Source organism: Aulonocara sp. 'chitande type north' Nkhata Bay, linkage group LG13 (genome assembly GCF_057382095.1).
Source record: "Aulonocara sp. 'chitande type north' Nkhata Bay isolate Kocher_YH1m ecotype deep benthic linkage group LG13, A_spYH_male_GT1.1, whole genome shotgun sequence".
In the NCBI taxonomy this organism is placed as follows: domain Eukaryota; kingdom Metazoa; phylum Chordata; class Actinopteri; order Cichliformes; family Cichlidae; genus Aulonocara; species Aulonocara sp. 'chitande type north' Nkhata Bay.
Window position 1 is genome coordinate 27767517 of NC_141356.1, and position 24705 is coordinate 27792221.

Here is a 24705-nt window from a genome sequence, read left to right on the forward strand (position 1 = left end):
TTGCTGTCATAAAATCTTGTTTTGCTATTTACTTTTGGGCCTTTAATCTACGAGTACGGTCTTTTAAAAAATTGTTTTGATTGATAAACTGTCATTTGTAACATGCCTCAGTAAGAATAATCTGTATGTCATAAACCAAAAGGCTCAATTTCCCCACTTAGGTTAGACATGATGCCACTCACATCAGTTTCCTGCTCACTAAGTCCCTCTAGTGGGCAAATTTAGATTACAAAACACCCAGTTTTTACAGTTCTGTGCAGAAATGTGGACTTTTGATACAAACCTCTCAAGTTTTTGTACAATGCAGCTCTCCAGCTTTGCTTCAGAATAGCTTTATTGAGAAGCTGCCGGGGACTGTGAGCATTGATCACAAACGCTGAGGATGCTTTTCCTTCTGCTGAGTAAGGGGGAGCAGAGCTGTGGTTATGTGGCAAACAGCAGACAGGCACATTACTCGCTGCATTAAGATATGCTTTGTTTGTATAATCTCCATCCAGAAATGAGCCTAATTGATTCTAATTGATTGGGTTATTGGTCAGCTTCGCTGCAGGAATTAAAAGCAGAGACGATACTTTAGCAGGTTGTTTTGGCCCTTCACTGGACATAGGCCTGAATTCACTTTATGTCTGACTTTGGGAGCTAGGTATGTAAATAGTAAAAATTTAGTGTTGCACCTAATGTCAAGCAAAAGGAGCTGCATGTATGGATGACTCTTTCTTGAGTGTACGGCCTCTTTCTGTCTTATATTGTCTGCGTGCGTCTGTGGATGGGTGCATGTGCGCAGCGTCTCCCTGTTTCAGGACATTTTTTCCCCACATCCCTGCAAAAATATTTCATTACTGCAACAAAAGAAGCCCATTAACTGCACTGTAAGAACAGAGTTCAACTGCTGTCCCCCGTATTCACCATGTTTGTCTGCTTTTCTGGCCACTCTCCAGCTAATTTGATATAACAATGCTCCACAAAACCGCCTCAGGACTTTTTTTAGGTGACAGAAAATTATCAATGATGCCACATGTACAGCTGAATGTCAACACCAACTTGACTTGTTTATGAAATATTAAAGCAGTGAATTATGGGCACCATGCAGAACTTAATGATGATCGGAGTCATTATAACTTCAGCATCCTTTGTTTTGGCTAATGATTAAATTCCACAACTGCTGTATTCAATTTTGGAGAGACCGAATGTGTTTTTCTGTGTCTTTTGTATGAGTTGGCCGGATTACGTCGTCCATACTGGTACATTCTGGAGAAGAAGCTGGTTTGTATAAGGATATTGTGTTATCATTAGCCGCCATGTCACTGGGCTCAACATATTTGCTCTGGAGCTCTCTCATGCACTTAAAGATAAAGCATTATATGAAGGCGCAATGTTTTTGGTAATAATATTTGGGCCATTTTTAGATCCAGGAGAGCAGTCGCTACATAATGCAATATTTCTATACCTGCAGTGTTTTATGATATCAAATATGTAAAATTAAAAAAAGGGCCTCCAGTTGAAACTTTTGTCTAAATTTGGGGATTTTCTCTGAAAATGTAACACGAATGTTGCATGGGTTCATAGAAATTAAAAATCCTACCAAAAAGTCTTAAAGTCACAATCAGTAAAAGATTCACTTTATTGGTATAGTTTTCAGATATTTACAACATGCACACATAATGGTGTGAAAAAAAAGAAGAAAAAGATGATCTGTGTACAACCTGGCACGACTTCTGACATTATCTCCCTCTCCTGTGTCACCAGGGTGTCGCCTCATCAATTATTGAACCACTACTTCATGGTAATACATAATTTCTTATCAATTATTCATGATAATGTGTGTGTAGTTTACTTAATTGTGTTATTGACTATCAAAAGTAATTTCCTGAAAATCCTCAAGGACGCAAATTGAATCAGCAACTACTGGTTGTGTGCACTGCGGTTAAGTATTCTCAGTCTGATCAGTCGATCTTATAGTCAAGAGTCATTCTAGTGAGGGGAGATATTTAAGAATAATGAATCAACAAATATATTGCCCGTGATAAACTACGTTGTGAAGAGCCCTGAGGTGATGACAGATGATATTTTTTCAAATGTAAATCCAACATTAACAAATAGCATATATCATCTTTAATGGGGTTTATTAAAAATAAAAATTAAAAAAAGGCTCGCAGAGAGGAGGGGTGAGCGCAAGCGTTCCTAAAAGTAAATAAATAATAAGAGTCACGAATGCTCTCCTCTCCCAGCTTTAAAGGAAGCTGATAAATAATGTATTAGAACAGATGGCTGGAGCGAGAGGCAACAGGAGAGGAACATGAGCGAGTACATCTTTAATTGTTTTAAAGAACATGTCACAACAGGACTGGTGTGTTCCCTGTCTGCTGGCACTACAGATGTGCTAACAGAGTGGAAGGGACAACTGCCGCTCTCTCGCTGAGTCTGCTTTAGCCTGCCTGGGGTTCACACATAGTCTAGCACATGTACACATTTACACTTAAAATGCCTGATTAATATTAAAGTGCACTTTCACTTTTAAACTCAAAAGAATGAGAGGCGATTGCTTGACCTGATGCCATAAACAATATATTGCCCAAAATCCTGCAAAACTCTTCACTGTCCTGCCAGCCATTTGCACACTTACAGTTTACATGCATTAATGTTTACAAGGTAACCACCAGACCTCCTAATGAAAATGAGAGGAACAACATCAGGATTATTTAAATTCACATTATCAAATATGTCTTTGTCGCACACATATTGTATCTATGTAAGTCCATCGAAAGAGTCCAAGAGGGCATGAAGACAGATAATAGATCCAAAAACCACAGTTGTGCTTTTATGAGGGAACGAGGCCCCAGTTACTGAGCATTTCTCACAATCATAACTTACTGTCAAATAAATAGTTAAATGTTTTCATCCACACAGTGTGATATGAGAAAAGTCCGTCCCAGGCTGTTTCTGGAGTCAGTCATTTGTGCTTAGTTTCTCATACAGCCAGGGTCGAGTAGTTACAGCAGGCACAGTCACACAGATTTAGAGTATCGGTACATCCACGTTTGTGTCCAGCGCCTTCACTTTTTCTCCAGTGGTTCCTTAGGGCAGTGAGGGTGCTTGTCAGGACTGCTGCCCAGGACTGGGACCTTGGAGGCCAAGGTGGGACTGGAGCTATCTCCCCCTCTTCCGACAGCGCCTGACACCTCAATGGGAGGACCCACCGAGGGTCTTACCACCCCAGCTGCGCTCACGCCGACTCCTGACAGGACTCCCACGCTGGCACCTGGTCCGGTTGCTGCACCAAGCAGGTTAGCAGACTGCAGCACTGCCTCAGAGTGCTCACGGGCCTTCATGCGCAGGGCGGCCACACTGGCTGTGCGGTTACCCTGACAACCATAGGGTGGCAGGAAGGACAAGCCCATGGGGTCCGAAACGCAGCACGAGCACAAGCCATTACCTGAAAAATGAGAATCAGTGGAATTTGTGATAAGACAACTTAAAAAATAGATCTTCATCATCTTTATTACCATCTTTATTCATCAGTTAACAAAAATCATATTTACCTTTCAGAGTGGCGACCTGCGAGAGAGCCTGGGCATAGGTGGCAGAGTTAAGGAGGGTGCCTGGTAAGCAGGATGGAAAGAAGGGACCACCAGGACCCACTGTCCTGTTGATACTGGAGAGAGAACAAATACTTAATTAAGTATTAGGAATTACTTAGTACTTAAATATCCAGGTATAACTTTAAGCAGACAATTTATTCTAGTAATATATATCTAGAAATATCTACAGCTATTTCCAAAATACACTAATGAATTAGAATTATTGACTAACGATATGGAGCTTTCTCCAGAAGTTAATGTTGGCTATCAGAGTTTTGAAGAAAAAAAAAATTCTAGTCTGGCCGACAGTGCGTCACAAATTTCCCCTTTAACAGGACGCTGTTTCACTAAGATAACTGTGACGACGGTCGTCTGTCTGTCTCTTCTCACCTTGGCTGCATCTCCAGTGGTTCTTTCTGTTTTCTGCCCTGGTCCACTGGGGACTGAGAGTTGATGCTGCGAGATGGAGGAGTTCCCTCACTCATCTGCTCTTTCCCTCCTTCAGGGTCCGAGCTCCCTCGCTCTGTCTTCCTCCACTTTGCTCTGCGGTTCTGAAACCAAACCTGCATTTGACAAAAAAAATAATATTAATTAAAAATGTGAAAAAATAAAAAAGTACAACAAATTAATTAAACCATAAATTAAAACTGGAATTCTAAAATGGGCCTAATGACACATCAATAATTTCAGTTTAATTCCTTGGATTTAGGCTTGTAATCTAACTTGCGTAATATTGAGAGAAATTGAAACTACATTAAATATATATATTCCCAATTTTTGAAATCTTGTTAACAGTAAAGTTAAAAGAAATATTCCCTACTTCCTTTGTTCTGTGACCTCTCTTATCAAGTGGCATTTGAACCTGTCAAAGCAATGCTCTGATTTCCCACAGTCCCTGACTTAGCCCCAAAACCTTCAGCATCCACAGAGCTGAGAGCACATATAGCCAAGTTCTGGTATCTTAATCGAATGAAGGTCAGTGCCTATAACAACATTTAATTGAGCAATTTTTCATTATCATATTTTAATGACTTCCCACTGACAGTTGTGCTGCCCAAGAGAGAGGCGGCAATGATGAAGTCGTTTATTTCCCTATTTAGTGATTGTTTGACAACATCAGATTCGATTAGGACTTGGTTCTAGCAGGCATTAATCATGATGTGTGAATGGAGGTTAGAGTCGGTGTGCATGTGCTCTGCATCCCTGCTATTGTACCGGGGGTATAAATGATGTCAACAGCCAAACAAAACACATGCATTCATTCGGCATAAAGAAAGGACAACATTTTGGTGGCAGGACAACAATACAGCCGATGGACTTATCTCACCCCTGCACCTTCCAGCTAGAAGTCGCGCCCCCCCACACACACCCATCTCTGAATGGGCTATAATTGCTCCATTAATCTCAATTTGCGGCGTGCTCTTAATGCGGGGGAGGCCCATTGACACTTTACACACAAAAAAGAGGGGGGGCAACAACACTACAACAGAAAGGAAATTTATTTTCTAATAATAATGTAAGTTTAATATCCCTGCATACTGCGGTGGATTCATGTTCAGATTTAATAATAGGAATGTGGTAATCGGATTAGGAGGGGAATAATTTGTTTACAATCCCTAATTTACAGCGCTGGATTCCATTATCAACCCAGCCATTGGGTTTAAGCGATAGTAAGATGACCCTGGGGAACAAAAGGCAAACTATTATATTTCCCACAATTAGATCTGCGCGCACAACAAAACCCAAAAGCAAATCTGGAATGCAGGAAATTACATACAGGACACATAACTTAATTACATCTGGCCAAGTTTATAACCGCGCATATGTGCAGGGCAGGAGCGGAATATAAATTGGCACATTTAAGGTGCATGCTTGCCCATTTTTTCTTTTATGTACGCGCGCGTGTGTGATAGGATCAGGGAGATAGGAAAGGGGAGTTGTGGAGGCTACGGACTTTGCCCTCTTTTAAAACACGTTTTTTCTCTCTCTCTTTTCTGGCTGTGTCACGAGAACGAGATCTGCGCGGATGATGTATTCCTACCTCAGAGACGCGGACAAATTAGTGAAGAACATTATCGCTGGTTAATTATGAATGACCGATTAATCAAGCTAATCTAATATTCACCATTATGTTGATGTTATTAAAGTGCATAGCCGGAATGACAGAGTGCCTTAATTTACCCTCTCTTGCATGGTCAAACGTGCCCAGGACACACCACTGCTGCAGCCATACCTGCACCCTGGCCTCGGTCAGGTTGATCTTCATTGCCAGCTCCTCCCGCGTGAACACGTCCGGGTAGTGGGTCTGGGCGAAAACAGCCTCCAAAGCCTCCAACTGCACATTGGCAAAAAACAGAGGGCAGACTTTTAATTATTAAAATGATTTGCCAGTTGATTTGAATATAAGCAGACTATTCTCTTTCTTTCTTTCTTTCTTTCTTTCTTTCTTTCTTTCTTTCTTTCTTTCTTTCTTTCTTTCTTTCTTTTTGTAAAGAGACATAGTGAATAACGCTAAATAAAGATGTCAAAGATTAGCCTGTAATTGTAAGTACTTACAGTTAAATACACGCGTGACAATCCACAATTATAATAAAAATAATCAACAGATCTTTTGTCGTCTTCTATTTTCATATGATTTTATGGCATCATTGCCTCTGGGCTTTTGGAAATAAATTTGGGATAAAGGTTTTATTTTTATTTTATTTTTTATGTCTGTGGTGAATATCAGGGAAATTCCCCCTGCCTTAAAATAGAAAACTTGCCCAACTTTGTATTTATTTCCTCCTCCTGTTGAAAGCTAGAGCGCCCTACACCTGCTTTGCTTTAAGAGAAGTTTCAGCTAGGCCCATTTCTTTTTCTCTGATTTGCATATAGCCTATATATATGTGTGTATTTTTTTTTAATTTGTTCTGGTAAATAATTACCTGTTGCAAAGTAAATGTTGTTCTGTTTCTGCGCTGTTTCCTACGTAGAAATCCATCGTCAAAATCAGTTGGGGCGTGGTTGCCAAATCCGCCTGAATTCACTGAAAAAAGAGAGAGAGGGAAATTGGAAACAATTCAATCACTTAAAAATAATAATAATAATAATAATACTGCTTTAATAAGGAGTTAATAACTTCATGATGTATTTAGGTAAGTTCAGTGATAAAAGTGATAAAAGAAAGGCTATAAAAATACAAATATTAGCCAAAGCAGGCACATTTTGTGTTTCCATTAGTTGCATGAAACATTGACGTTAGGTGTCTAAGGGGAACCATGGCGGACTAAAAGCCATGACACCCAACATCTGTGCCCGGGACAAAACGCCCCTTCTGCCCCGGGGCCAAACCACCAGCTCTTCTCACCAAAAGAGAGCAGAGAGAAAATCAGACTTAACCCTTTACATACATACATGAATTTGTGTGGGGAAATATACCGGCTGCTGTTTTGGACTTGTATAAATAATACCAGAGATGCAATAAGCAACCAACAATTTCAAGTTAAAATTTGAAAAGAGTGTTTTACATGCGATATTCAGATTCACAACCGAAACAGTTTGACTTACCTAGTTTTAGTTACATATTACCACGACATAAAAAATACATTTTATAAGTCGGTGTTGTTTTAATTAACAATTACTAACAACACATTGTGTTAAATGATTATATTATAATGATTTAGAGAAAGTAATGATAAATTCGGGCCCATTCTCAAGTCTCCGACAGCACACACACACTTTACGCGCAGAATCACCGCGCGCTGTCTAAACATCACAAAAGTTTACAGAGAACAACTTTAAGAGTAACGTTAGAAATAATCCGTAGCTGGAAAAAACAGCGAGACAGCGAACTTACGCGTGTTGGAGCGACAGCACTCTCCGTCCAGCTGAGGTGGACAGTGGAAGTAGAACATCTTTGCGCGCTTAAGAGACTCCGAAACGGAACCTGGAACAAAGACAAAAGTTTCAGCTTAAACCCACAGACCTAGAATAATGCAGATTTGTGACGGGAGCAACAAAAACACTCTTAAACCGTCAGCAGAAGATGCGGAACCGCGCGGGATTTGGCGAGATTCAAAGTTAATGTGTGAGAGCATCCTACCTGCGGTGAGGATGCTGATGTGAGTGAGTTAGCGCTTCGGAGAGAAGTGGCTGCTGCACTTCCACCGACTCTCTGCCTGGGAGTGTCCAGATCTCTCTGTCTCTCGCTCCCCCCACACTCTTTCTCTCGCTCCTGCAAACACACACACTCACACGCACCCCCACACACTACTCACTTCTCTCTCTCTGTCTGTCTCTCTATTTCTCTCTGGGAGTGTCCAGATGTCTCTATAACTGTATAACTGTCTACAGAGTGTTAAGGCTTTCAGCTAGTGTCGCAGAATCTCACGCCTAATTGGTCTTAATCGGATTATCACGGCTTTGTCTTTCTCACCCCCAACCCCTGGTGTGTGTGTGTGTGTGTGTGTGTGTGTGTGTGTGTGTGTGTGTGTGTGTCAGAGAAAGACAGAAAGGAGGAGAGGAAAGACATACCCGGGGTGGCAAACGGCAGCTCTGCTCTGGTGCCAAAAAAATTCATCACAAGTGATTGTTATTCCAGAGTCAAGCATATTCCCTAACCATAAACATGCACACATACCCACTGCACTTTTTATTTGGTTCTTTCATATATTAAAAAAAGCAGGATGACTGCTTTTGGGTTTTAGATTGACTGTCGGGTGGTTTAATTGCTCGTCAGGGTGTGTTAGGGGGTCCACTTTACAAGGGTTTGCGCATGTAGAACACTCACAAGGCCAAATTTTTGATTTTGTTCACAGCAAGGGGTCCAGCGATTTATTTCGCTTCCTCAGATAAATGATCTGCTGCGGGACCCTTTCAATTAGTTTTAAAGCGCATCTGGGACGGCAGAGCGCAGACGCCATGCGTCTCTGAGGTGGAGGCAAAATGAGGCTTCGAGAAGCAGCTGAAATTTAGAAGAGGAGTGCGGGATTGGACTAAACCACATAAAGTGCAGAAAATCCCTTCTAATGGCGCGTAATTGGTTCTGTAATATCATTACAGGCGGATAATGGCCAGTTACAGGGCCCCGCGCTATTAAGGGTTTCCCTGGCGTGCAGCGTTTATGTTATTAAAGGGGGAATATAATGATATTTTAGTTATTAAATGCGCGTAATTAATTTATGCACCACTGAAAATAAAGTTGTTATTATGACCTCGGTGAGGTGCGTGGAGAAAATTGAAATCAAATAACGGTTGATAACTTTATCCCAATATTTGGTCTAGACAACTCTTGACAAGAGTGCAGGCCTTAAGTGTGTGTGTGTGCTTCCTGTCAGCGCCTTTCCTCTCCATCCTCTGATGATTGCTTAAAAGACTAAATGCAATTACTCCTCATCTCCGTAGGTCGAGACACATTTACAAATAAACTTTAACTAGTTCAGGTTTTGCAGATTTTGCATAAGCCGTCGACTATTTCAGGACCCTGGTCAGCACCACAGTTAAATAAAAGGTATGTCAGCTTTTCCGTCCAATTTTGAGTTATCTTGTTATTTTAATGTCCTCACATTTACCTGTGTTCTTGATTCAAAACTGTCCCACATGTCTTTTGTAACCTGCAAATAGTTTGGCATATATTCATAATCATAAATCTTCCTTTACATCTGTGTATTTTTGAAATAACAAAGCCAGAAAAGCAGCCATCAGATTTATTGCATACAGTACATGCAAGATATGGAATTGCATTTATTTTTTTAATATAAAACACAGTTTTTAAAATGCCTGCAAACAACGGAGAGGCAATATTAATTTGTTTTGAAGTGACCAAAAACCCCTACAGTGTACAAGAAAGTTTATTATAAAATCTACAAAAACCTTTAGTGAGGTATAAAATGGCACCCTATTCTTAAACTTAACAGAAAGTTGGTATAATCTGACATCGCTGAGGTTTTTGAAGAACAAAGTTTGAGAGTAAACGCATATCTGAATATATTACACCGTTTTAGTCAAATCAAAATAAATGAATTCAAGTATTACCAGGTACAAGCAACAATGAAAAAAAGAACAGAACAACTGCCAAACTCAATCACAGAAACTACCTTCAAGACTTGCTTAACTAATTATGATTTCATTAGGTAACCCAAGACTGTACGGCAAAATGTCTTTCCTGAACGCAAGCAACAAGAAGGTTGCAAGACAACAACTGTAAGCTTGAGCTTGAAGGGGTGTTTAAATGTTCTTCCCTCAGCGAAAGCTCTCTTTGAGTCTCCAGATGCCCTCCTGACCAGAGGTCCTATGAAAGTCACAGATACTCCTGAGTAGTTCTCTGAAGACAGGAGCCTGTTCCTGGGTCAGTCTCGGTTTGAAATACTCGAGCACTTCCTGGGTGGTGGCTTGTCCGTCCACACTCGCCTGGAAGGCTACAAAGTTGCGCAGATCCACCAACAGCTCATCGTGCTCAGTGGGCGGAGCAGCAGGAAGACTCCCTGCAGCTCCCGAGGCATCCTCCTCCTCCTCTTCTGGTTCTTCTCCCCTGGAGGGCATGCTGAGGTGATTACGGGCCTTCATCCGGGCCAGCAGAGAGGAGGATGACAGCGGGGTGGAATTCAAGTCACTTTCTGCACCCTCCCCGCTAAAATGAGCTCCCGAACCTGGTTTCTTTGACACAGACTTCTTTATAATAGCAGCATCCTAAACAAAAGAAATCAATGAATACACCCAAAAATGGCATCAGAAATGAAAAAACACAGAGTAACATCTTTTAATGAGAACCTGGCCATTACCTTGCATTTGGTTGAAGTGGGAACAGACTGAACAGAAGGTGTAGCTAAGAGAGAATTCTTCTTTTGTCCAAAGCGTTTCCTGAGAAGGCAAACAAGAGAATGCCTTAAATACATTTGAGAAAATGATAAGTTTGTTTTAAATTAAATTAGTGAAGTTCTAAAAAAACAGAAAAAGAAAAAACCCCACCGTGTCAGTGTGAGACTACATACTTTGCAGGGGCAGGAGGAGTTTTGAAGCGCAGTCTGCACTGCTGCCGGGAAATTTTAAGAGCTTTAAGGGCATCTTGAGCCACCTTATTGGCTTCTGCTTCCACAAGAACATAGTCAGGATTGGAAGACTCTATGATGGTGTCATGCTGCATCACACTGTGAATACCTGAGAAACACCATGGAAGAAAAGAACAGCACATTTGAAAATAAGAAAAAGAAGCTTGCCGTTTCGCAAATCTTGTATATAAAAATTTCTGATACTGCAGACGGTACAAAACAAACAAACCAACCAAAAAAAACTTCTACCAGATTTCTTGAACAGCTTTGCCAAGACATAATCGTCTGATTTCTTCTGGTCCTCTGCTGCATTGTCTTCGCTCTCGGATTTCTTAAATGTTCTTTTCTTTACCAAATGAGAGATGCGGTGGCCTTCGAATCGAGCATCCCGGGAGCGCTTGTGTTTCTTATGTTTGCGTTTGTTCAAGTCGTCCGAGTCACAGTGTTTCCTCTTCTCCCTGTGTTTCTGTGGGCTGGTCCGGGCAGAGTTTTTGTCTCTGTGCTGGTGAAAACTGGCTGAGTTTGAGGTATTTGTGTCTAGTTTGGCTGCATCACAGTCGCTGTTTTTATTTTGTCCCGCAGGCGCTATATCTACAGCATCCTGGTTGGTGCTTGGACTGTCTATCGGGACATTTTGTTTACCCTGAGAGTTTTTACTGCATGGAGACGTACTTCCGGCCCTTAATGTAGGAGTGTGCGTGCTGTCTGTACCTGTATTAATGAAGGTTGCTGAGGAGTGTTTATGTGCATGGCTGCTGTGATTTACTTTGTGTGATGGCTTTGGCTTTTCGGGTTTTTTGGGCACTTTGATGTCAGAACCTGTGCCTGTTTTTAGGGAGAAATAAACCAAAGTAAATAAAATTAAATCCCTCAAGCTTATTTTAACAACCCAATAACTGGACAATGAAATGTTTCAACAGACCTGCAAAAATAGCACTTGTCTCTGTTCCCTGACCTCCATCTGGATCAGCTAGAGTAAACAGCTCATAGATGTCATTTGACTTGAAGAACCGTCGCTGTTTGGGATCCTTCAGTACTCGATTGGTTAGGAACTGTTTGAAGATTTGCCTGAATTACAGCAGATAAAATACAGAATTACATACTTGAATGCAAGCTGCCATTTCAGCTCAGCATGCAGTCCTGATCCCCTGTCACCACAGAGTAGTTTGGCTGATGGATGAGCACATTAGTTAACCTCACCACTGTAGGTATCAAAACACAATGCCTGCAGTTTTTCCAACTTGCTTTCTGAAAGCACTTTACAGACAAAAAAACAAACAGAGCAACAGTTTAGAAGTCCTCAATTGGCCATTTAATAATGCAGGAATGCTTTTCAATTACCTAGAACCGGGACAGTGCAAGTACTAATATAGCAGTGATGTAAGCAATTAGTCACGTCATTGCCAATACTCATGAATGTGTGAAATCAACAGAAAGAAAACTGAAACAAAAAGGTTCGGTGAGAGAAAACACAATGGCCAACAGAGGATTTTGTTTTTGCAATTGAATATTATCCTTATAAAGTGCTTAGAAAAGTAAACTGCTGTCTGACCTGTGGTAGATTTTCTCTTCAATGGTCCCAGCAGTCAGCAGTCTATAGATTGTTACTTGCTGCTTTTGACCGATCCTCCAAGCCCGTTCGCGAGCCTGCGAGCAGCGTAACACATTCAGAGCAAATGATTAAACCGAGCATTCAGTGAGAAAGGAGGAAAAGCGATGTTACAGAGCAGCAGGTGAACCAGGCAACAAGAAATTGGAAACGCATGAAAAGCTGGCATCCAACAAGAAAAAAAAAAGTAGGCAATTTAATGTGACAAATCACAACTCTAAGGAACATTAAGACTCACATGAGAAATAATTCACTGAGTCAATGTTTTTAATTATTTTACGTGTGGCTGTCTAACCTGCGTGTCAGTACTGGGGTTCCAGTCTGGGTCATAAATGATGACTCTATTGGCTCCAGTCAGATTGACTCCCAGACCTCCGACTTTAGTGGTCAACAAGAAGATAAAAATGGATTTGTCCTGAAAAAGAAAAGAAAAGAGAGAAGCAGAGAAAATACTGGTGATTAATGAACCCAATCTGCAATTTCATACTCTCTTTGATAATCACTTTCGGCTATAATCCTGTAAAAAAAAAAATTTCATTAGTAAATTGTTAAAATTTAATGCAAGTAAGATAACAATCTCCTGCTCTCAAATTATTCTCAAATTAAACCCTATTTAAAGACGATAAAACAGCTTTATCTAAATGCAGTGTATGTTGATCAGATTTAGTATTAGATACAACACATTTTTAAAAAGTTTTAGTTTTAAAGAGTGCTTTAATGCTAAGTGATATTTCAACATCTTCCACACACAGAAAATTGAGCACATCCACTTTGAACAACAGATTTTCATCAATTAGCGTCCCCACCTCGGGGTGAGAAGGATTCCACTGAAGCATTTGGTCCCTCAGGGCAGGATTTTCATTGGAAACACATACAGCCATTAGAGATGACTAATCCTTACCTCATTGTAGCGAGCGATGAGAGGCTGTCGGGAAGATATTGTAGTCGTGCCGTCCATTTTCAGGTACGAGTAGTTATTCTCCCTTACAAACACCTCCAAGATGTCCAGCATCTGGAAGGAGTGGGAGGATAAAGACAGCAGAAAGAGGAGATAAAGACGGGGAAAGAAGGGCTGAGGTTTGGATTATCTCTAAAAGGATTAGAGCAGATTAATATTACATGGACAGAGATACCGACAGGGAGGGTCTCAGGTTCCCTCTGAGGTATAATCTCATTGGTATTGACTGCAACAGCTGGGGCCTCCATCACATATACACACTCTCTCACTTCCTCACTTTTTCCTTCTGTCTCGCACGTTCACAGACACACTAAATTTAACAGGCTTATAGGTAGCTGGCAACACATGACACCACAATTTAAGATGTAAAGGAGGAAAGAATTATCTTGGCTTTACAAAAATCTTTTGTATTTATACAAACCACTGTTAATGCGTCTTTAATACTGGTGATTATTTCAGGAAAGTGTTCCTCACCTGTCTGGACTGAGTGAAGAGCAGGACTCTGTGGTCCTGTCTGAACCAGAGACGTAGCAGCGACTCCACAACAATCAGCTTGCCCGAGCGCTTCCAAAAGCCAAAGTGTTCCTCTTCAGTTAGCTGGTCCTCAGGGATTCCTCTCAGTATCCGGGGTCCGCCTGAGAAAAGGTCCGGGTGGTTACAGATCTTACGCAGAGCTATCAAACCTGAGAACACCTACATGAGACAAAAAGAAAAAGGAGATTCCTTCATGAACGCTGTCAGCAGAACTGATGTCAACTTTGATAAATTTACAGATTTTTACTGTGTTGCACCTTAAAAAAATCTACAGGAATGAGTTACATAATTTATTTAAAGACAATTTAGCCAGTTTTCCTGATGAAGGCCCAGTGGTCACTGCATTAGTAATGGTGGTTAATGGACTGAGAGTGACCACTGAATACGTCTGTAAGAGCACGCACGTGTGCGTATATGCATAATCTGTGGTCACCTCTAGCTCTCCAACCACGTCCATTTGGTCAGTGGTGATAAATGGTAGTTTCTCTCTCAAGGGTTTCACTACTGTGAGAAACACAACTGTACAACCTTCTCGAATTGAACCTCTTAAACAATACCAAAGTCAAGCTATTAGGGGTTTAACATAATTTACATGGCAAAAATAATTTCAATTCCACAGATTCCACTTAAAGGTGGGGATCTTTAATTGTACGAGAGTTGATAAAAATCCACACAATGTCTCTGTGAGAGGGAGGTAAACGGAAATGCCTCTGTTAGGTGGTTAAATAATGCATGTCTTGTTCCAGGAAGTCTTCTACTTTCTTATCCTCGTAAAGTGTGTGTCAACCAAACACAAAAGCAGAACACAAACTATGAAGGCTCACCTGCATGTCCCCATTTAGTATTTGGTAGACCTCTTTGGAATCTAAGAAGCTCTGATACACTTGACGCTGCTCTGCTGTCAATCTGCAAAACAGAACCTACACACAGACACAAACACACACAATAGAGGGCAGTGTAAGAGTTTATAATGAGCAGTGAACATCCACTTTAAAGCCCCTTGATGAAGTGAAGTGTTTGAGAAGAGAAATTAGAAGGAAGCAACGGCTTTTTTTGAAGCCACCGGTGTCCTGAGGGACTGACTTAATGAGCAGAAGTGGACTGAGAAGTCCACCAGCGTCAGCCGCAAGGACAGACCAGAGACCAGCCGCCTTAATGAATACCTGCTTCTTTTACTTTACTGGGACTTTATTAGCTGGTTTCACCTGACAGGGGCCATGCACATTCATCAAATACTCCTTAGATGTGGCACATAATAGTCACATCCAATCAGATAAACATCTCCCCTGTTAAGAGATGCAGGCGTTAGACGCTGTTCAATACTTAGAGCAGGGTCAAGTGTCTTAGAGTATGATGAATACCTGTTCATTTTTGTCAGGTAAGGAGAGGTTAGCCTTGACGTCTGCCTTCATTCTTCTGAGCAGGTAAGGATTTATGGTGTCCCTCAGCACACATGCGCATTTAAATGCTGTCTGGACCTTAAAAAAATAAATAAAAATCATACCTTTAAGGATAAACAAACTGCTTTAAAACAAAAGGAACCTTCAGGTCAGCATGCAAAGCAAACACATACACACTCCTGTCAGCGCTCATGTTTCCTAAGGCATGGCTGTTGTTTGGCCACTCATCTGCTATCTCTCATCACCTCATGTTGCTGTCCCTCTAAGCGGTACAAGCCATTCAACATTGATCTGAGTGCTGCTGGTCTCGAGGGACACAGCCTTCTTTCATCAGTGCTGCTGGCCAGTTCCAGTGGAAACAGAGGGGGAGATTGAGAGATTGAAGCCCCACTGCAAATGGCCTGCTAAACTGTATGTAGGGTCAGTGCTAAAAGCCAGTTAGTCTTTTAAACATTAACTCACTGGGGATCCACGGGGGGGGGGATCAAAGACACCCTTGGCAAAGCTGGAGGGGACAATAACATGGTGGTATCTTGAGCTCAATGGGGTAAAGTGGAGAGGAAAGAAAAAACAAAAACGAGGAAGGCAGCAGATGATCCAGTGATCTCGGCGCAAGCTGTTGAGTGGATTCACATGGGGCTGCAAATGCATGCCTCAGTAATAGAGCCTATATGCACATGCTCATAAAGCCCCACCTCAAACACATGTTTTTTTTAAAACATACATCTAGTTGAACATACATGAACTTTATGTATCATCTCAGGGCCTGTTTTGCTGCTCTGAGAATATCGAGAAGAAGATAAGGCAGCAGAGCTTTGCCCTCTCTGACCATTTAATAACATTAATAATTAGTAAAGGTTTTTATTATCGACAGCGGAAGAAGCATCAATAGCCATCTTAAATAATTAAATCTATTCAGTCAGTGAGTTATTAACGATTGGACACTAATGACAAAGGGCTACAATTTAGCTCCCCGCCTTTCTACTTTAGCCTCTCCCTCTCTCACACACTGGGGATGCACACAAGTTTTCTTGCATGGGCCTACATTATCGTGCACTGCACCTAATGGCTTCCATCAAGCTTTCCAAAACTGTGCATACATGAATAGAAGGTATTTTCAAATTAGCATAGCCCATTTATGCTCCACCCTTATGATACAGTTACAGAAATAGTAGAGTTGTTGGATTAACTGGCTCCTGTCTGGAATGATATTACCATTACAATAACATTATTCCACTTCAAAAGAGGGAAAGGACACACAACCAGAACTGAAATAAATTATTATTTCACAATTTTGTGTGTGTACCTGTACAGGAGATGCATTACTATATCCACCCATAGTAATTGGCACGGAGAACTGCTCCATAAAAACAGGCAATGTCCCCAGTTTGCCGGGGAACACAAAATCAAACAGAGACCACAGCTCCTTCAAATTGTTCTGCATTGGTGAGCCTGACAGGATGAATCTGTGAGGAGTGCGAAACTAGAGAAGAGAAAATTTAAAAAAATTATTAATTAATTACAACCGCATGAACTTTGCTTATGTTGATGCATGTGTCCATGAGTATATAATACCTGTTTGCAAGCAACAGTAACTCCAGCATTTGGATTCCTGATCTTATGACCCTCGTCCAATATAATGTAGTGCCAGTCGTAGAGCTGTAGGGTTTCCTGCATGTTCCTCACAGCTGAATATGAAGTGATAAGGATACCATGACATGCTGCTATTTCTGGAATGAGCTTTTCCTGCAACATGGGGGAAAAAAAGCAAAGACACAAGTTCAAGTTCAAGTTCAAGTTCAACTTTATTGTCACTTCAACCATATACAGTTTAAAAATACACAGTGAGGCGAAACAACGTTCCTCCAGGAACCAAGGTGCTACAAGACAAGTTAGTGCAAAAAAATAATAATAATAATAATATATCTAGTAATAATATTGTGCAAAAGAGCATTTACAGGTTGGTGTGTGCGATGGTTTGGTGGTGTAGGTCAGTGTGTTTGCGCTTTGTGTTGGTTAGTCAGTCCAGTCTCAATGTTTTGAGGTATTTGAGTTAAGCTGAGTGATAATGTTAGTGTATGTGTGTGTGTGCGTGTTTATCAGTCAGTCCCTTTTTGCTGAGGAGACGGATGGCTTGTGGAAAAAAGCTGTTGCACAGTCTGGATGTGCGTGCCCGAATGCTTCGGTACCTTTTTCCAGATGGCAGGAGTGTAAAGAGTGTGTGAGAGGGGTGTGTCCGATCAGCCACAATGCTGGTGGCTTTGCGAATGCAGCGTGTGGTGTAGATGTCCTCAATAGAGGGTAGAGAGACCCCGATGATCTTCTCTGCTGTTCCCACTATCCGCTGTAGGGTCTTGCGGTCTGATATGCCACAGCTCCCAAACCAGACAGTGATGCAGCCGCTCAGGATGCTCTCAATAGTTCCTCTATAGAAGGTGGTCAGGATCGGTGGTGGAAGCCGGGCCTTTCTCAGTCTTCTCAGAAAGAAGAGACGCTGTTGGGCTTTCTTGTGCAGGGAGCTGGTGTTGAGGGACCAGCCGAGGTCCTTCTCCAGGTGTACACCCAGGAATTTGGTGCTGTCAACGATCTCCACAGAGGAGCCGTTGATGCTCAGCGGTGAGTGGTCGCCTCGTGTCCTCCTAAAGTCAACAACCATCTCTTTTGTCTTGTCAACATTCAGAGACAGGTTGTTGTCCTTACACCAGTCCGTTAGTCTCTGCACTTCCTCTCTGTACGCTGACTCGTCGTTCTTGCTAATGAGACCCACCACGGTCGTGTCATCAGCGAATTTAATGATGTGATTTGAACTGTGTGTTGCTACACAGTCATGAGTCAGCAGTGTGAACAGCAGAGGACTGAGCACACAGCCTTGTGGGGCCCCAGTGCTCAGTGTGGTGGTGCTGGAGGTGCAGTTCCCGATCCGTACTGACTGAGGCCTTCCGGTCAGAAAGTCCAGGATCCAGTTGCAGAGGGAGGTGTTCAGGCCTAACAGGCTCAGCTTTCCGATCAGTTGTTGGGGGATGATCGTGTTAAATGCTGAGCTGAAATCTATGTACAGCATTCGGACGTGTGAGTCCTTCTTGTCCAAGTGTGTCAGGGCAAGATGGAGTGCAGTGGAGATGGCGTCGTCCGTTGAGCGGTTATGGCGGTATGCCATAACCGCTCAACGGACGACGCCATCTCCACTGCAAACCTTAATATGTAAACCTTAATATAAACCAGTGCAGTTATTAACCATGTCTAGTATCATATACTTCAAAGAATGTACCAAGTAGGGCATCATTATCAATGTGGCTTTAAAAAGAGGGAAAGAGTGGGAGGTAAGGTCAGGAGCTAATACTGTAAACAGAACTCTAGTGCCCCCCAGAGGGAAAAAAAAGATTGTATAAAACTCATGAACAGCTACCTTGTTGCTAGTGAAGGACCCAGTTTCATGTAGGACTGCCACTCGGAAAAGAGGCCACCAGGTATGAAACTCCTTCACCCACTGGTGCATGACTGTAGCTGGGCACACAATGACTGTTGGACCCAGACCAGCATACCTACAGCGAAACAAACACCACAGACACGTGTTTAATCGAAAACCAGAGATTAAGATGGGTAAACAATGGAACTGTGTTCATTAAACTTTGGATAACCTGAGCAGGCTTCAGTAGCAAATCACAGCCATCATTTTTACAGTGTAAAATAAAAGGTCTTTTCCCTATTAAGTAAAATAATGTATATATGCTTAGATTGCAATGACAATATATGATGCATTCAAGGATGAGGAACAGCGCACAGCGGAATGATGCAACTACAAAGCCTTGTACTTACAATAAATCAAAGAAAGTGTGTGGAGATATCCTCAGCTCCACTGTGAAAATCTACAAGAACTTTGCCAAACACACACACAGGCACGCACAAAAGATACACTAATGGGCTGGTATGAACCTCTGCCTAGTGGAAGCTATTGATATTGGACCATAATTGAGTTTGCAAGCAATCAATTTGTGGGCGTCTATAGTAGACAGAGTATTGACCATTAGGGAAGCTCCACCCAATAAATGTACGAGTGTTGTTCGAGGAAGTAAAACCAGATTATCAGCAGCGCTCCATCATGTTTTTGGCGGTTGATTTGTTGTCACCCACCTGCTCTACCCCCACCTCATGAGCCTGAAATTCATTTTAAGGGTTCACGCAGACACTCACTCTAACGCATTCTCACTTTCAACCCCCCCCCCCACACACACACACAGAGTGTCAGTGTTTTCTCTGATGTCCGCAGTAAAAATAAATAAATAAAAAAAGTGAAGAGTCTGATAATTGAAACATGTTTAATAATTCAGATGAACACTCTCAAGTAGAAATCCCCCTAATCAAATATTCATACCATACAGACACACAGTCTCTGGACACAGTTTGTGTGTACGCATGTGTGTGTGCGCACACCTGTAGTTGGACCCTCTGGTTCTCAGTTTGCTGTAGCTCAGTCCAGCCAGAAAGCTGATGACCTGGATGGTTTTACCCAATCCCATCTCATCCCCCAAGATGCCCCCTGCCTGCTGACAGTGGAGTTCCCACATCCACCGCACACCCGTCTGCTGGTACCTGAAAAGGTCATTGACATGAATGCAAACACTTGAAACACATGGCTGTAACAGCAACCATGGACAATCCACATAAACACACATAAAGGGTTGCCAGTAATCTCATAGATCAGTGAACAAATAAATTTGCAAGGCTTGCTGATGAAATAATCATTATTTTTTCAGAGCAGTGACTGTGATGCAGAACAAAGTACACATATAATCTTTATGCGAAAAATGTTTTATTAGTCCTTGTTATCACTTGATAAAAGTGGCTCTATCTACATGCATGGATATTTAACATAACTCATTCCCATAATCAATGTTTCGGACTGAACTTACTTGTAAAGCTTTTTCCAGAGGAAACCAGGAACTTTGAAGCCTTCGTCAAATTCTGCATCGCTGTCATCGGTTAGCTCCTCACCCCTTTCTCTCTTCTCCTCCCTTTCTCGAAGACGCTGACGCTTCCATCTCCTGTTGAGAAAATTAATATACACTGATGAAGTGTTTGCACACCGATGTGATAAAATGAATTTCTTTATTTTAGTTAGAAGCTCACAACCGCAAGGGGTAAGCTCAGTGAGCCTGGGTGCTGAGAACAAACACCTGCTTCCTCTTTTAAAAAGATGAATACACTACCTGAACAACAGTGAAGAATTCAACCTGTTTAAACTTTCAGTGATGTATATTGCTACAGATGCAAAATGAAAACAACTAAGAGATCCAAACTAAATCAGACATTTCAAGTGAATATAGTGCAAACCTAAACAGGATAAGTGGAGACTGGATAGAAAGGTGTTCTATTTGCACCTCTCGCACTCCATGCGTTATTTGAGCATTTGTCTACACAGGTGTAAGGATAGCGAATGTTTTGAGTTGAAGGTATTTCCCTTGAGCGGTGAAACATCTACAGCAAAAAGGGAAATGTTAAAGGAAAACAGTTTTAATAGTGCAGGAGAGAGGGCAGTTAGAGGCACAGTCGTCGCACAGCAAATGAAGATTGATACAGACAATTAGTAGTGCGAGTTCCCCATAAAGGTTTGAGGTACAGAGGATAAGAATCCATCTTCATTTGGGCCTGGTCCTGTCACCCTGCCACGAAACTGGTCCTTAAGCTAGGCCTGGGAGACCACACTCTCTAATTAAGTCAAGACTAAGCATTGGTTCAGTTAATTACACTTTTCTGCCCCCACTCCACCTCCCACCCAACTACAAATACCGCCCGCTCTAATAATATCATTCCACGTATAAGCTAGTCTCACCGTCCATGCCGTGTCTATGCTGTGGAATTGACATTCAGTCACTATAGTGTAGAAAAAGGACACATGCCAACACAATTTATTTGGCAGCTATAAATATGAAATCTCATTAGGGCTGCTCTTCCATTAATTTGAGCATTAGAGTGAGTGAGTGTATAAAACCATGTGCAGGAGGATAATTAGGCCAGTGTGAGAGCAGAGAGAGAAGAAGAGCAGGGAGTGAATTTGCTTAGTCAAGAAACAGCTGCCAATCTCATCTGGGATTAACTCTCTTTCTGCACTATGGAGCCAGCAGAAAAAGAGACAACTGCTTCCTCCTTAAGTAAAAGGAATAACAATAGCACACAGCACTGCCATTACAAATGTGATGCAAAGTAAAAGGAACAATCTGGTGGGTTTTTGAGCAAGGCATATGCAGGCATAAGTTGCTGCTTTCGTTTTGTAAAAACTCTGCACACCTTTGCACCCAACCACAGATCTAAACATGAGTTTAGAGCAATGTTAGTAGTGCATGATCGTACCTTATTCGCTGCCTATAATACTCCAGATCTCCATCATCTTTGTATTTTTTCGGTTTTCCCTTGTCATCATCCTCTTCATCTGTACTTTCAGGGTGGTATTCTTCCTCACTGTCACTTTTCTTTACTTTTTTCCTCCCTTTCCCTTCGGTTTTTCTCTTGTATGGTTTCAACTCATACTCTTCATCATCATCTCCAAAGCCCTCCTCCATGGCTTCTCTCTCCTCTTGGTCAGGATCTATTCCTTCGTCACTGGGGAGGTACTCTGACCCCTCACTGTCTGTCTCCTCTCCTTCAGTGTGACGTTTTCTCCGTTGCTTTTGGAGCTGTGGCTCAGCCTTGGGCCGGGCCTTAGGATGGGCCTTTAAAGCAGTTACCTGGAGCTTTCGCATACGCTTACGCAGTTTTTTATCCTTGGAAGATGAAACAGTTCTTTTCTCTCTTGAATCTCCACCGGTTCCAACCCCAGAGCTTTTCTTCTTCTTAAGGAGAGGGACTCTCTTCCTCTCAGTAGCCAACTTGGCCTGGTCTGCCAGGTACTGGTCAAAAGCAGAGTTCTCCGCAAGCATCAGTTTTCGTGGCTCCTTCTTTACCTCCTTCTGTTGGATTCGGGTTCCAAAAGGAGTCATGTGACCTTTTCGGATAAGCTCTTCCCATTCGGTCTCCTGAGATGGCATAAGCATACTGCCCAACGTGGATGGTCCCGCTTCTGGTACAACACACACAAATACAGATTCAGAGATTTTCTTCACTGCCAGAATCAACACGAATGCCTACAGGAAAACTCTTAAGGATTCAGAAGGGTCTATTTATGTAGGAAATACTTCGGCTAGTGTGCAGGAAGTATGTGACTGCAGGTTAAATATGCACCGAATAACTCACGGAGCAGTCATGGAATATACTGAGAGCATAACCTTTATTACAACTGAGGACAAGTGTAGTTATGGGTTCTTTTTCACAGTACATGAAAATATTTCTTGCTAGCTTGAATTTTAGGTGTGAAATACATATTATGTGTATTGTTATGTGTGAAAACAGACTTGTGTAGCAACAAACAATACAAGAGGAGAGTTGTCACACCTATTTAAGCCTGTGTCAGAAGTGAAATCTGCTGAAGGCAGAAAGCAAATGGACACCCTGCTATTCTAATTAATGCACAGTAAATTTCCTTCATCAACCTAATATGGACCATAATCAGTGAATGCTACAAGTTAGGCATCTTGGCTGCCACAAAAATTGCTTCCACCCACTGATCAGTGGTTAATGTTTCCAGTCAGTACACAAAAACACATTACCTTCCTCTCCATCATCTTCTGCCAAAAACTCAAATTCCACCCTTTGAGTGTCCTCTCCTCCCAGAATGGCTTGAAGTCGCTTCTGTTTGGCTCTGACTTTCTTCAGCTGTTTCTCCTGTATGACAAGTTTTTTCATCACCACAATCACACCATTATTATTATTATGTTATTACACCATCATCATATAAACCAGATTACTTTATTTTAAAACGTTACACATGTAGTATTTTACCTTATTTTCTTTCTGTCTTTTGACAGACTCAATCTTCCTACTGATGTCTTTACTGGAGGCTGCGTAAGGAGAAAGCTGCTCAATAATCTTGTTGATATGTTTTAAAGATGCTGTAACAGACCTGCAACACACATGATTAAAAGCAGAAGACTTATTAGTCCCTTGACGTTTTGCTACTTGTTAATAAAAAATTTTTTTAGTTTATAGCATCTCAACAAAGTAAGATGATTACTTCAACACAACACACACAAACCATTTGTGTTTTTGTTTTGTTTTTTTAAATTCCTGTACCTGACATCATCCAACACAGACTGATACTCCTTCTCGGCTTCAGCTTTAACAGCAGCCTGACTGGCCTCCTGGATCGCCTCGTCCACTTGCTGCAAAACACCTTGTTCAAGTATGTGCTGGTCATACACAGCCACACCAAGACCTTGGAGCTCATCAGCTCCCGAACTGGCAGAAGCTGCTTGGATGCGCTGTCGGTCAATCTGCAGCAATGCTCCAGACCTTTTCCCAGCTAAATGCACCAAAGATAACACATGAAATGATTTTATAAGGATATAATGACATTCTCCATCTCCTCTCTCAACATGCTGCACAGCTCACCGCTGTTGCCCTCCCCAGGTCCAGTGTTGGCAGGATAGGCTGCAGCAGCCTCCGGGGCCTGACTGTTTTCAGGGAAAGTACAGACTGCTGAGCCGCCTGTAGCTCCATCCTCCTCCGTTCCTCCCGGGGTGAGGGCAGCACTAGCCGGGCTAGAAAGAGAGGAGGGCACCTGGTCCTCTGTACCGTCTACAGGCATAGTGAAGCAGCTGCCAGAAGTGTCAAACAGATGTCAAACAAGTCATTTAAGCCATTGTCTCGTCTAAGCTGTTAAAGAACTGCTTTAAATAGAGAAATAAAACTAAACAGTTATTGCTTGTCGCCTTTTTATTGCGTCCAAAAAGGCTGCGTTAACTCTGAACGGTATTATGTAATGATCGGAATCTAAACCAAGCTTATATCTATGGTTAATAACGATTAACGGAAGGGTCTTAAACTAATTATGTGAATGTGGAGGCTCGTAATGGGAAGAAATGAATGTAAATAATACCAATTTAAATTAAAGAAGGTACCACATTAGCGGTTAGACGCTGAGTTATAGGATAGGCATAAAACTGAAAGAAACGTTAAAGTCTCTCACAACCTATTGTTTACGTGGCTAGGCTAACCTGCTAAGCTAACAGTGAGCCGAACATCATCAGCTGTTCAGCTTCAACAAACAGAGGACGTTCAAAGGACCAAACATGTTCAGATATGTTCCTACTACAGCACCCACTGTTTCTCGATGTTTGAGTAAAATCTGGTCCATTAAGCCCAGCGTCAAAGCGACAGTGACAATGAGATACTCACAAAACGTGCAGTTATACAACATCACTGGCTCGCTTTATGTCATATTGCTCACCAGCCGCTTCCTGGTTTCCGGTGTTAGTGAAGGCATCCGTTCAATGATTAACTTGCTGAACAGCGCCCTCTGCTGGTTGGCAGCAGCAGAGAACATTGCACTCTAGATGGCGCCACAAAACCACTTATTTTTGCCTTATCATTGGAGAAACTGTGAACCACATTTTCAAAAACAACTCTTTGCGTTTTTAGGGAACTACTTAGACACTTCAGTCATTATTAATATGCAAGAATGTGACAAATTAAAGGAAAATGCCGAGAAGATTGAAGATCTGGTGGGTCT

General features: G+C 41.9%; 2 protein-coding genes across 8 annotated transcripts; both read right to left on the reverse strand.

Annotated features, from left to right (window-relative positions):
- Positions 1 to 1584: 1584 nt before the first annotated feature.
- On the reverse strand, positions 1585 to 7937 carry drgx (dorsal root ganglia homeobox). The gene is made up of 7 exons (XM_086258111.1): positions 7660 to 7937; positions 7414 to 7503; positions 6503 to 6603; positions 5812 to 5913; positions 3969 to 4141; positions 3540 to 3652; positions 1585 to 3433 (listed from the first exon to the last, which is right to left on the reverse strand). Exons 2-7 carry the CDS (start codon positions 7469 to 7471, stop codon positions 3054 to 3056), a joined length of 927 nt encoding a protein of 308 aa, XP_086114237.1. The 5' UTR covers positions 7472 to 7503; positions 7660 to 7937; the 3' UTR covers positions 1585 to 3053.
- Positions 7938 to 9246: 1309 nt separating this feature from the next.
- ercc6 (excision repair cross-complementation group 6) lies at positions 9247 to 24453 on the reverse strand. Of its 7 annotated transcripts, none has more exons than XM_086259643.1 (22): positions 24424 to 24453; positions 23586 to 23791; positions 23268 to 23496; positions 22977 to 23097; positions 22745 to 22859; positions 21453 to 22158; positions 20015 to 20146; positions 19536 to 19694; positions 18511 to 18646; positions 16680 to 16850; positions 16411 to 16587; positions 15066 to 15182; positions 14529 to 14624; positions 13645 to 13863; positions 13114 to 13224; positions 12508 to 12627; positions 12156 to 12250; positions 11526 to 11671; positions 10853 to 11428; positions 10547 to 10712; positions 10337 to 10415; positions 9247 to 10244 (listed from the first exon to the last, which is right to left on the reverse strand). In XM_086259643.1, the coding sequence occupies exons 2-22, from the start codon at positions 23779 to 23781 to the stop codon at positions 9798 to 9800; spliced, it is 4314 nt and encodes a 1437-aa protein (XP_086115769.1). In that variant the 5' UTR covers positions 23782 to 23791; positions 24424 to 24453; the 3' UTR covers positions 9247 to 9797. The 7 variants fall into 7 exon arrangements, 6 of the variants coding, with proteins under 6 accessions (XP_086115769.1, XP_086115766.1, XP_086115768.1 ...); XM_086259640.1 differs by having other exon boundaries at positions 24372 to 24440; XM_086259642.1 differs by lacking the exon at positions 24424 to 24453 and adding an exon at positions 24298 to 24404.
- Positions 24454 to 24705: the final 252 nt, after the last annotated feature.